The sequence below is a fragment of the Petromyzon marinus genome, unplaced genomic scaffold (genome assembly GCF_048934315.1).
Source record: "Petromyzon marinus isolate PM22_M1 ecotype Great Lakes invasive population unplaced genomic scaffold, UKy_Petmar_22M1.pri1.0 PM_G_Scaffold_58, whole genome shotgun sequence".
NCBI lineage: Eukaryota > Metazoa > Chordata > Hyperoartia > Petromyzontiformes > Petromyzontidae > Petromyzon > Petromyzon marinus.
Genome location: NW_027423011.1, coordinates 299,631 through 313,110, shown reverse-complemented (window position 1 = coordinate 313,110; position 13,480 = coordinate 299,631). Strand labels below are relative to the sequence as shown.

The 13,480-nt window shown below is 44.3% G+C and overlaps 1 protein-coding gene and 1 pseudogene across 1 annotated transcript; both read left to right on the top strand.

The window, feature by feature from the left end:
- Positions 1–1,672: 1,672 nt before the first annotated feature.
- Positions 1,673–4,035, top strand: LOC142918220 (uncharacterized). Its single transcript, XM_076062355.1, has one exon. It carries the CDS (start codon positions 1,697–1,699, stop codon positions 2,693–2,695), a length of 999 nt encoding a protein of 332 aa, XP_075918470.1. The 5' UTR covers positions 1,673–1,696; the 3' UTR covers positions 2,696–4,035.
- A 3,141-nt stretch (positions 4,036–7,176) lies between these two features.
- LOC142918236 (uncharacterized) overlaps positions 7,177–13,480 on the top strand; it is a 17,475-nt pseudogene continuing 11,171 nt past the window's right edge.

Here is a 13,480-nt window from a genome sequence, read left to right as displayed (position 1 = left end):
ACAGTGTACACACACACAGTGTATACACAATAATTTCCACGTTGTTGCAGCTGAGCCCACACACCCAAGGGAGGGAGCAATGTAAAATGAATCTAAATCAACTTAAACTCCAACCCAGCTCTGTGACGTCACCTCTCAGCATTACTTCATCAGCGTGAAACGCCAGGGGGAGGTGTACCTCGCTAGTGACGTCATGTCACCAAGGTATTCACCCCTCCCCTGCGCTTTTGAACATGACGTCACCTGAGAAATTCTCGTTGTGGTTGTTGTGGTGGTGGTTGTGGTGGTTGTTGTTTACCAAGGTAGAGCCTCGCTCTCTCGTAGGGATGTCAATTGAGTAGCAGCGAGCATGGGAATCGATGTCCAGGTTGGAAGTTTACAACGCGGGGCCTAGCCACGCGGGGCCTTGCCTCCTGCCCTCGCCTCATTGCATTCACTTTAATTATCTCGCTTAAGTTTAATTTGTCTTCACCCGGCTCGCCACTTTGTAACTTTGTTTTATTGTAAATATTCACGCAGTTTTTATTTCATTTTGTTAGCAGGCCAAGCCCGCTTGAGCTGCTATACCGCTCTTGTTATCAGAAGCGACCTGCCCACAACAACACAAGGTGAGGCTTTGTCAACGTGTGTGAATGTTTCGACTTAAAACTTTAGTGACTGTAGGAATTAATATTCTTGGTTCTTTCGGTAAAGTCACGTAGATAGAAAATAAAAATTAAATTAAATGAAAAATTGAAAATAAAGCAAAAACCCACGAGGTTTCGATTGCAACACAAGTGGTCTTTATCTTATTAAATTTAATCTGTTATTTTTATTTTCTATCTACGTGACTTTACTGTAAGAACCAACAATACGTGCGTCAATGTATCTATCGGTCAAAGACGCTAAGCGCGTGCCGCTGTTGACTCTGAATGTGTGGAGGGGAACACCTTCACCACGGGGAGAGAGACAGAGACACGGATAGCCTCGGCTATGTTGATTGATCCTCGATTCATTACTTGGTGGAGTGAGGAAGAATTAATGCTGAGCAGATGAAAGTGGCCAGGCATGGTGCTGGTCACACCACCACCTGTTTACTCATGGCAGTGTGTGACAGTGTCAAGTTTGTGTTTGCAGTAAAATGTATTAACTCTATTGAACACGGAGATTATATCAAAACAATAGTTTATTTTTGTTTTCCTCTGGAACTCTTTGTAAGAATGGAAACAGGAGGTGAGCACAGCACACACATGCAGCTGAATTCGGAACTGTTCATCCCAGCATTCAAGGACATCTGAGCCTGGATTCACACCTCTAAGTTGCGATTGAACATTAATTTCTGCATATCACAAATAGTATTGTTTTCAACACCCTTTGCTATGTCAGCTGAATTTAGCTTTCATAAATATTCCTTTTGTAGTCAGACAGCCGAAATTGTGTGCTTAAGAGTTTTGGGTTAACATTCATCTTGAAGATATGAAGGCTTCCAGGCATAACAGCCCGTGGAGAGAAACCCTTCAGGTGGACTCTGTACGTGAAGGCGTTTTCACGTTCATCAAATCTGATTAATTTGTGAAATTTTTTCACTACATCATGAATATATTAATAAGTATAGACGTGTGAGTCACGTGTGCATTCCTCTGTACCTGACGTGTAGATGGTGTGGATATTCTTTTTTTCTGTCTGCAGCTGACGCTTCCTCTGCAGAATTGGTCTGATGGAGCAAAGGCACTCAGCGCAGCTCGGTACGACAAGTCAACAATGCGACCAGCGTGCATACGGCACGGATCGGACTGGAAATTTGACACGGCACCAGAGAAGTCACACAGGAGAGAAACCCTTCAAATGTACTGTGTGTAACAAGGCATTTGCATGGCCATCAGTTCTTCAGACCCACCAGAGAACACACACGGGAGAGAAACCCTTCAGGTGCAGTGTGTGTGGGAAGGCATTTTCAGATGTATCTACTCTTAAAAAACACCAGAGAACACACACAGGAGAGAAACCCTTCAAGTGCAGTGTGTGCGTGAAGGCATTTGCACAGTCATCTGCTCTTGTAAAACACCAGAGAACACACACGGGAGAGAAACCCTTCAGGTGCACGATGTGCGGGATGGCGTTTACACAGTCATGTAATCTTGTAACACACCAGAGAACACACACGCGAGAGAAACCCTTCAAGTGCAGTGTTTGTGGGAAGGCATTTTCATGGTTATCTGCTCTTAAAACACACCAGAAAACACACACAGGAGAGAAACCCTTCAAGTGTATTCTGTGCGGCAAGGCGTTTTCAGATTCATGTCATCTTGTAACACACCAGAGAACACACATTGGAGAGAAACCCTTCAAGTGCACTCTGTGCGGGAAGGCGTTTGCAGATTCATCAAATCTTCGAAAACACCAGAGAACACAGAAGCATCAGAAGATCCACAAGGAGTGGAGTCTGAAATCAGCTTGTGAAAATCAAAGTGCCACAATGAGCCCATCCCTCATGAAACAAGAACCGGACGAAAATCCCAGCTTGGACACTTTTAAAGGTATCAAGGTGAAATATGAAGAGGTGATGGTGAAATATGAAGAGGTGAAGGTGAAATGTGAAGAAGTGATGGTGAAGAGGGAAGAAGTGAAGGTGAAATGTGAAGATGAAGATTCATCTCCAGAATGGGATCTTTACATTGATGAAGGCAACGTGAAGCAGAAGGAGAATTCTGACTGAGGCAGAGCGAGGCAACTTCCAGCAGTTTGTGGAAGTGGAGGTGTGGGTGGACTTGCTCCTAGACAATACAAAGTCAAGTGGAGACCCGGTAGATGTGTAAGCCAGAGACGATGTCGCTACAATAGATGCACCTTTGTCACAGGCCTTTAATGACAAGAATGGGAAACACTTTGTGGGCCCGTGGGTTGGGTAGATCTCTAACCAGGAGCAAGAGCCAATAAGCTCCCAAGCATTAACTATTTTATCATAATAATTGCTTTTACATGGTGCTTGCTTAATCGCCTCAGCAACTCGGAGTTTTGTGTCGTACCTCGTCTGAAGCACTCGAAGAGCATCCCCAAGTATCAGCTGCCCCTGTGTGGCACAAGGTGGTGGCCTTGCATCAGCCTGCATGTGGACAAGAGCCTGTCAGTAGGGGGCGATGATTAATGTGTCATCTCAGTTGTGTAGTTTGTAGGTAATGTTTAGAATTTGCTACATTTTCACTCAGACGCCAGCATGCAATGGCCTACTCGTTTTGAATGACACAATAGTATGTTTTACACCCACTGTTAAGCAGACGGTGCATTTTTTTTAAATAGCTTCTTAATCAGATGTTATCGGATGCAGTATATTTCACTGCAGTAATTAAATGTTGTTAAAATGCCTGTCAATAATTCAGAATGAACACTTGTCTGATTTTGTGTGTACATGCATCATTTCATTTATAAGGGTTAAACATTGAATAATTGATGTTAGGACAAAGTGTGTGTGTGTGTTTTTGGAAATAACCTGTACAGATAACTCAGGTGAGTCCCGTTGTTCTTGTGATACAGGTCAAAGGGTATTTTTGTGTTTCATGAAGCATCTGGAGCAACTCATTGTCTTTGACATAGGAAGCACACTCGGATAATTCATCATTTATAAAGCATACCACCTTAAAGTTACACGCAGAGGGGATTCATTCTCTGCAACACGAATTATAATTTTGTCTTACGTGTTGACGTAGATTTTGTCGAACTTGGAGTAGAAATGCTCCTTGCTGATTAACGTCTGGATGTTGACAACCATGGCTTGAAACAAGCCCCACTGCTGTTGAGACATTGTCCACCAAAACCGGTCCACAGTTGGCTTGCACACACAGTGTACACACACATAGTGTACACACACAGTGTACACACAGTGTACACACACACAGTGTACACACACAGTGTCCACCAAAACCGGTCCACAGTTGGCTTGCACTGAATCAATGCTGCAGTAATTATGGACTCGCACGAAGGCCGTGGGATTTATATTACGTGTTCAACATTCCTTTGTTTCGTGGAGAGACCGATTAAATTAAAGACGTCTTGTCTGATGATCTTGTTCATATCTGTGTACATCGATATCCCACATTGCTTGCACGTACACACCACACGCAATTAGATCAATAAAAATAAGAACGACTTCCGGGCATTGCGAAGATCGAGGAATCTCTTTCAATGGAGCGAGTTCAGTGTGTTCGATTCAACATCTATCTGTCCGTCTGTGTCATCTGTTTGCCTCTGTTTCTCTCTGCCTGTGTCTCTCTGTCGTCTCTGTGTTCCTCTTGTCTGTGTCCGCCTGTCTTGTCTGTGTGTGTGTCTCTCTATCAGCGTCTATCCAACCGTATTCAACGACTCTCAGTAGCAACACGCGCCCGCTCAACTTCCACGGCCCGCGACTCAAACTTGCTCAAAGGAGTGTTTATCTGTAATTTATTTCGCACCGTACGTAGCCAACCGTGATAATCTATGGGGCTCTGTGTGAGTCTCTGTGTGTGCATCTGGAACTTATTTCGCACCGTACGTAACCGAACCTGCCCAGGAGGAGCGGCTGGTATCTGTGGAGCTGTGGGCTGGGTAAATCTGTGAGCAGGAGCGAGAGACAAGATCCCAAGCATTCGCTACATTATAAACAACATATTTGCACTCATAAGTCGCTTGTCTAATTGCCTCAGCAACTCGGTGTTTCGTATCGAACCTCATCTCAAACAATCGAAGGGCGCCCCCTAGTGGCAGCTGCCCCTGTGTGGCACAAGGTGGCCCTGCACCGGCCTGCACGTGGACATGAGTCTGTCGGTAGGGGGCGATCATTGACGCGTCATCTCCCTTGTGGAGTTTCTGGATAGTGTCTGGAATTGCCACAATTTTGACCGTGACACCAACATGCAATGTGCGTTGTGAGTGACACAGTGGTTTGTTTCACATCCGCTGTTAAGCAGACTGCGCATATTGTGGTGAATGTCACTGGGGTAGCCAGATATGCCTGTTGGATTTGAACCTTGAACCTCTGCAACAAATAGAGAATGCGCTGCCATATTCCTGGTTCTTTCGGTAAAGTCACGTAGATAGAAAACAAAAAATAAACAAAATAAAAGATTTAAAAATGAAAAAGTTAATACGAATAAATAAAATAATAAATTAAAAAAAAAATAATTGATGATAAGATGCCATGGGTCTACTGACTCCGATAACTGGCCAATGCACCGCCTTTGCCCCCCACTGTGTATGTACGTACACTGTGTGTACGTACATACACACATACACAGCGTGTACACACACACTGTGTACGTACACACACACACAGTATACACAATAATGTCCACGTTGTTGCTAAGTTCACGCACCCAAGGGAGGGGGCAATGGAAAATGAAGCTAAATCAACTTAAACTCCAATCCCACTCTGTGACGTCACCATTCAGCATGACCTCATCGGCATGAAGTGCCAGCGGGAGGTGTATCTCGCTAGGGACGTCATGTCACCAAGGTATTCACACTCCCCCAACCCCGTCCCCAGCGCTCTTGAGCGTGACGTCACCTCCGCTTGGGTCACTGCCGATATCAATCCAGTGGCAATCCTTATTTGGGCAAAGCTACGCCCAGTGACTGGCGGTTCATTAACATAATGTATTCGTTGAAGCCGTTGAGAGTTTATTGCGACGGGTTCAGCAGCCACGCCCCATCCCTCGACATATGGGGCGGACTCATTAACATAATTTATTCATATTCTTAGTTTTTTCGGTAAAGTCACGTTGAAGAGAAACAACAAAATAATAAAATATATATTAAACAATAAAAAATTCTCACGACGTTTCGACCATAACTCAAACGGTCGTCTTGTTGTTTCTCTTCAACGTGACTTTACCGAAAGAACTAAGAATATGAATTACTGCAGTCACGAAAGCTTTAAATCAAAATATAATTTATTCAGTTACAAAGCTGCTCGTAGGAGGGGCGTGTCTCTTACCCTGGAAGTGACGTCATGTTACCTGCTTACCCACGTGACGTCGCAAGGTAACAGGAGGCTGTCGATCCGCCCTTCCACTGAAATCCGAGGTGAGAAATTCTCATGGTGGTGGTGGTTGTTGTTTACCAAGGTAGAGCCTCTCTCTCTCGTAGGGATGTCAGTTGAGTAGCAGCGAGCATGGGAATCGATGTCCAGGTTGGAACTTTACAACGCGGGGCCTAGCCACGCAGGCCCTTGCCTCCTGCCCTCGCCTGATTGCTTCACTTTAATTATCTCGCTTAAGTTTAATTTGTCTTCACCCGGCTCGCCACTTTGTAACTTTGTTTTATTGTAAATATTCACGCAGTTTTTTATTTTCTTTTGTTACCAGGCCAAGCCTGCTGGAGCTGCTATACCGCTCTTGTTATCAGAAGCGACCTGCCCACAACAACACAATGTGAGGCTTTGTCAACGTGTGTGAATAGGAATAGGTTTTACCCTTTTAACTGGCACAAAAACTGACACCTTTATAATAAAGGTGTCAGCTTTATAATAAAGGTGTCAGTTTTTGTGCCAGTTAAAAGGGTAAAACCTATTCCTATATCTTGTTTCTGGCAAATGAGGTCTCATAATGTAAATGTTCACCCCAAGCCCTCAATACTCTGATAGTGTGCTGTTTTTGAGTTGTACGCCTTTTGGCGTCTTCTGGTCCAACACCAGTGGAGATTAAAGGGCTCTAAGAAAAGCTGTCTCGGGTGTGGACCAATCAAATTCAAGGACAGTGCCAATATTATTATCAGAGTTGTCCTTTTTTGTTTGCATTTTGACTGCTTGTGTTGTGGTTATTGCAAACATGATGCCTTGAACAAAGGTGTCAGTTTTTGTGCCAGTTAAAAGGGTAAAACCTATTCCTAAAATTGATGCTTGCAAGAAAGAAAAAGCCGAAACAAATCAATTTACCTAAATCGGATGTTTTCACTCAAGGAAATTTAACCTTACCCCACTTCTACGTAAGGTCGATTTTGGCCACTCGGGGAAGGGAATAATGACGTGGCGAGCTGAAAATAGTCACGTTCACTTAGAAATTCCAGACAGCGTTAGCTGTGCAAATTTTCACGACGCCAGAGCTCAGCGTTGGAGAGGTTTTTGCTGCTTCGCACAAACAAACAGATGGAATGTTCTGCTTCATATTTAAGATAGCAGTTCTACCCGTTCTTCACACGGAGGATATGTATTGAACTCCCGAGAAGCCAATGGCTTCATCGACCAGGAGCGAAGCGGCACCTAAAATCTCCTGGCACGCTGTTAACAGCTCTAAGCATTGGAGAGCGCTTAACTCAGAGGTGTTGCGGGTTGACGCCAGACACTTCATGGTCATTCCCCCCCCCCAAAAAATATACAAAATACTTTTTATATGTTTTACATTGTGTACAGTATGGAACATACCCACATGCCAAATTTCAAGTGTGTGGCACGTTGGGAAGTATGCTAAACATTTCGAACAGACACAAGTATCCACACATTTCCCTTTCATATATATAGATAAATCAGCATTTTGTGACCCCCACTGCCACCGTGTGGCATATTATTACGTGCCAGGGACTCTATGAGAGGACAACAGACCGAGTCCATAATTGGCAATAAGTAACGGCAAAACAATTGTAAGCGACTCACAGAATTTTGCGCAGTTGCGTATACAGAGTACACGACTTCCCTGAAGGCAAACACCTTCAGCGAGCGCAATGCCGATCACAAGCGTCGAATAAAAAGTAAGGGACAAGTCCTTACTTACTAACAACTCCTTACTAACAACTCCTTACTTACTAACAACTCCTTACCAACAACTCCTTACTAACAACTCCTATCATTTTTCATTGCTGGAGGGGTTGCCCCCCCTACCTGAAAATCCTGGCTCCGCCTCTTGAGTGTGTGACAGTGTCAAGTTTGTGTTTGCAGTAAAGTCTATTAACTCTGTTGAGCACGGAGGTTATATCAAAACAGTAGTTTAGTTTTGTTTTCCTCTGCAACTCTTTGTAAGAATGGAGTCAGGAAGTTAACACAGGACACACGTGCAGCTGAAGTCGGATCTGTTCATCCCAGCATTCAAGGACATCTGTGCCTGGCTTCACACCTTTTAAGTTGCGATTGAACATTAATTTATGCATTTCTGCATAACACAAATAGTATTATTTTAAACACCCTCTGCTATGTCAGCTGAAATTAGCTTTCATAAATATTCCTTTTGAAGCCAAACAGCTGAAATTGTGTGCTCGGAGTTTTGGGTGAACATTCATTTTGAAGATACGAGGGCTTCCAGGCATGTTTATAACCATTTGCCCTCTCATTGTGTGCCATAACAGCCCATGTGATGAATTTGGGACACTTTTCCACTACATCATGAATATATGAATATAGACGTGTAAGTCACGTGTTACTGTGTATATATGCTTTCCTCTGTGCATCGATACTCACGTGTAGATGGTGTGGATATTATTTTTTTCTGTCTGCAGCTGACGCTTCCTCTGACGCTTCCTCTGCAGAATTGAATGACATCCTTCACGGATGTCATTCAATTTTGAAAATTCTAAACAAACACAAGATCCAGGTCCGGTTCAATACAGTACACAAAATTCGTGATCTGATCCCATCCGTGAAGGATGTCATTCCTGATTTACAGTACCCCGGGGTTTACAAATTGAGTTGTACCTGCGGTGATTGCTACATCGGTGAGACAAAGCGACATGTCTCTGACCGAATTCGCGAGCACAAATCAGATTTGAAACACGGCAAAACGAATTCTTCTGCCGTGGCTGATCACTGTTACAACGCTGTGGGGGATCACGATATCATTTTCTCCGATACCAAGGTTCTTTGCAAACCCACGGGCTTTTATCAGAGATTTGTTCATGAAGCAATTCAGATCTACAAACACAGACAATTTCAACCGAGAGGATGGTTTCAAATTAAGCAACCATTGGAAAGATGTTCTAAATCGAACTAAACATTAAACTAATTTCAATGGTACAGTATATTTTTCGAGTAGTGGTACCCCAAACTTTCGCAGCTCTTATAAATTCCCTTTTCACACCATCAATAGGTAAACTCCCCCTCCCCCCTTTCCCCCCCCGCGCCACACTGCAAGTCCACCGGCACGTACACCACCTCTTTCCTAAAATCCGCCAATCAAATGCTAATTTTTATGCTAATTTCTTTGTCAGAACACCTTGTTTGCTCGCACACAGGTCCGATGTCTGAGCGTGGTTGTGTTTCGCTAAATTCTCCTGTTTGATGAGTACTAGGTGCCTCGGTGAATGTATATACTCTAACTTTAACATAGCTATTTCTGTGACCAGTTACTAGTTAATCACTCAGCTATTTCAATGCTAAATTCGATGCTAATTCCTTTGTCAAGGGGCACCTCTGCGGATGTGTATACTTTAACTTAGCTATTTCAATGAGCCATTTCAATGCTAAATTCTATGCTAATTCCTTTGTCAAGGTGCTTGGTCTTCTTTATCTTCTCACACAGCTTAAAGGTCGTGATCTAAGCGTGGCTTCTTCCACTCCAGCGCTGTCCTCCAGACAGGCTCGTCCCTTCACCTGATGAAGGCCGCTTGTGTTGTGGCCGAAACGTCGTGATTTTTTGTTATTTTATTTTTTACCTACGTGACTTTACCCAATAGAACCAAAGAGTATGGATCCTAGCAGTCACGAAAGCTTTAAATCTAGAATTGAATCTAAATCAACTTAAACTCCATTCCCGCTCTGTGACGTCACCACTCAGCGTGACCTCATCGCTGTGAAACGCCAGGGGGAGGTGTGCCTTGCTAGTGACGTCATGTCACCAAGGTATTCACCCCACCCCCGTCCACCGCGCCCTTGAGCGTGACGTCACCTCCGCTCGGGTCACTGCCGATATCGGTCCAGTGGCAATCCTTATTTGGGCAAAGCTACGCCCAGTGACTGGCGGCTCATTAACATAATGTGTCCGTTAAAGCCGTCGCGAGTTTATTGCGACGGGTTCAGCGCCCACGCCCCCATCCCTCGACATATGGGCCGGCTTCATTAACATAATTTATTCAGTTACAGAGCCGCTCGTGGGAGGGAAGTGACGTCATACTACTTCCTGCTGTCGCGAGGCAACAGGAAGCTGCCGTGTGCGCGCTTGCACTGAAATCCGAGGTGAGAAATTCTCATCGTTGTGGTGGTGGTGGTCGTTGTGGTGGTGGTTGTTGTTGTTGTTGTTTACCAAGGTAGAGCCTCTCTCTCTCTCGTAGGGATGTCAGTTGAGTAGCAGCGAGCATGGGAATCGATGTCCAGGTTGGAACTTTACAACGCGGGGCCTAGCCACGCGGGGCCTTGCCTCCTGCCCTCGCCTGATTGCGTTCGCTTTAATTATCTCGCTTAAGTTTAATTTGTCTTCACCCGGCTCGCCACTTTGTAACTATGTTTTATTGTCAATATTCACGCAGTTTTTATTTTCTTTTGTTAGCAGGCCAAGCCCGCTTGAGCTGCTATACCGCTCTTGTTATCAGAAGCGACCTGCCCACAACAACACAAGGTGAGGCTTTGTCAACGTGTGTGAATGTTTGACTTAAAACTTTGGTGACTGCAGGAATTAATATTCTTGGTTCTTTCGGTAAAGTCACGTAGATAGAAAATAAAAAATAACATAAAATAATAATTGTAAATAAAGCAAAAAAACCCACGTCGTTTCGATCGCAACACAAGTGGTCTTAATTTAATTGTATTTGTTATTGTTATTTTCTATCTGTATTTGCAGTAAAGTCTATTAACTCTATTGCACACGGAGGTTATATCAAAACAATAGTTTCTTTTTGTTTTCCTCTGGAACTCTTAATAAGAATGGAAACAGGAGGTGAAGTCGGATCTGTTCATCCCAGCATTCAAGGACATCTGAGCCTGGGTTCACACCTCTAATTTGCGATTGAACATTAATTCATGCATTTCTGCATAACACAAATAGTATTGTTTTCAACACCCTTTGCTATGTCAGCTGAATTTAGCTCTCATAAATAATCCTTTTGTAGCCAGACAGCCGAAATTGTGTGCTTGGAGTTTTGAGTTAACATTCATTTTCAAGATACGAGGGCTTCCAGGCATGTTTATGATCATTTGCCCTCTCATTGTGTGCCATAACAGCCGTGTGATGAATTTGGGAAACGTTTTTACTACATCATGAATATATGAATAAGTATAAACATGTAAGTCACATGTGACTATGCATTCCTCTGTGCATCGATACTGACGTGTCGATGGTGTGGATATTATTTTCAGTCTGCAGCTGACGCTGGTCTGATGGAGCAAAGGCAGTCGGCACAGCTCGGTATGACAAGTCAACATTGCGACCAGCGTGCATACAGCACGGATCGGACTGGAAATTTGACACAGTACCAGAGAACTCGCACGGGAGAGAAAACCCTTCAAGTGCAGTGTGTGTGGGAAGGCATTTTCAGATTCATCTACTCTTAATACACACCAGAGAACACACACGGGAGAGAAACCCTTCAAGTGCACTGTGTGTGGGAAGACATTTTCAGATTCATCTACTCTTAATACACACCAGAGAACACACACGGGAGAGAAATGCTTCAAGTGCACTGTGTGTGGGAAGACATTTTCAGATTTATCTACTCTTAAAAAACACCAGAGAACACACACGGGAGAGAAACCCTTCAAGTGCAGTGTGTGTGTGAAGGCATTTTCACGGTCATCTGCTCTTGTAACACACCAGAGAACACACACGGGAGAGAAACCCTTCAGGTGCACGATGTGCGGGATGGCGTTTGCACTGTCATGTAATCTTGTAACACACCAGAGAACACACACAGGAGAGAAACCCTTCAAGTGCAGTGTGTGTGGGAAGGCATTTTCACATTTATCTACTCTTAAAAAACACCAGAGAACACACACAGGAGAGAAACCCTTCAAGTGCAGTGTGTGTGGGAAGAAATTTTCAGATTTATCTACTCTTAAAAAACACTAGAGAACACACAGGAGAGAAACCCTTCAAGTGCAGTGGGTGCGTGAAGGCATTTTCACAGTCATCTGATCTTGTAAAACACCAGAGAACACACACGGGAGAGAAACCCTTCAGGTGCACGATGTGCGGGATGGCGTTTGCACAGTCATGTAATCTTGTAACACACCAGAGAACACACACAGGAGAGAAACCCTTCAAGTGCAGTGTGTGTGGGAAGGCATTTTCACATTTATCTACTCTTAAAAAACACCAGAGAACACACACAGGAGAGAAACCCTTCAAGTGCAGTGTGTGTGGGAAGATTTTCAGATTTATCTACTCTGAAAAAACACCAGAGAACACACACAGGAGAGAAACCCTTCAAGTGCAGTGTTCGCGTGAAGGCATTTTCACAGTCATCTGATCTTGTAAAACACCAGAGAACACACACGGGAGAGAAACCCTTCAGGTGCACGATGTGCGGGATGGCGTTTGCACAGTCATGTAATCTTGTAACACACCAGAGAACACACACAGGAGAGAAACCCTTCAATTGCACTGTGTGTGGGAAGACATTTTCAGATTCATCTACTCTTAAAACACACCAGAGAACACACACGGGAGAGAAACCCTTCAAGTGCAGTGTGTGTGGGAAGACATTTTCAGATTCATTTGCTCTTACAACATACCAGAGAACACACACAGGAGAGAAACCCTTCAAGTGCAGTGTGTGTGGAAAGGCATTTTCAGATTCATCTGCTCTTAAAGCACACCAGAGAACACACACGGGAGAGAAACCCTTCAAGTGCACTGTGTGTGGGAAGGCATTTGCACAGTCATCTGCTCTTAAAAAACACCAGAGAACACACACAGGAGAGAAACCCTTCAAGTGCACTGTGTGTGGGAAGGCATTTGCACAGTCATCTGCTCTTAAAAAACACCAGAGAACACACATGGGAGAGAAACCCTTCAAGTGTAGTGTGTGTGGGAAGGCATTTTCACAGTCATATCATCTTAAAAGACACCAGAGAACACACATGGGAGAGAAACCCTTCAAGTGCACTATGTGTGGGAAGGCATTTGCACGGCCATCAGTTCTTCAGACCCACCAGAGAACACACACAGGAGAGAAACCCTTCAAGTGCACCGTGTGTGGAAAGGCATTTGCACGGCCATCAGTTCTTCAGACCCACCAGAGAACACACACGGGAGTGAAACCCTTCAGGTGCATCTTGTGTGGGAAGGGGTTTGCACATTCATCAGTTGTTCAGACCCACCAGAGAACACACACAGGAGAGAAACCCTTCAAGTGCAGTGTGTGTGGGAAGGCATTTTCACTGTCATCTGTTCTTGTAAAACACCAGAGAACACACACAGGAGAGAAACCCTTCAGGTGCACTCTGTGCGGGAAGGCGTTTGCACAGTCACCACATCTTAAAGTACTCCAGAGAACACACACAGGAGAGAAACCCTTCAGGTGCATTCTGTGCAGGATGGCCTTTGTACATGTGTCACATCTTCGAAGACACGAGAGAATACACACGGGAGAGAAACCCTTCAGGTGCACTCTGTGC

Excerpts from the sequence above, each read along its gene's own strand:
- LOC142918220 (XM_076062355.1), top strand. The coding sequence starts at position 1,697 with ATGGAGCAAAGGCACTCAGCGCAGCTCGGTACGACAAGTCAACAATGC.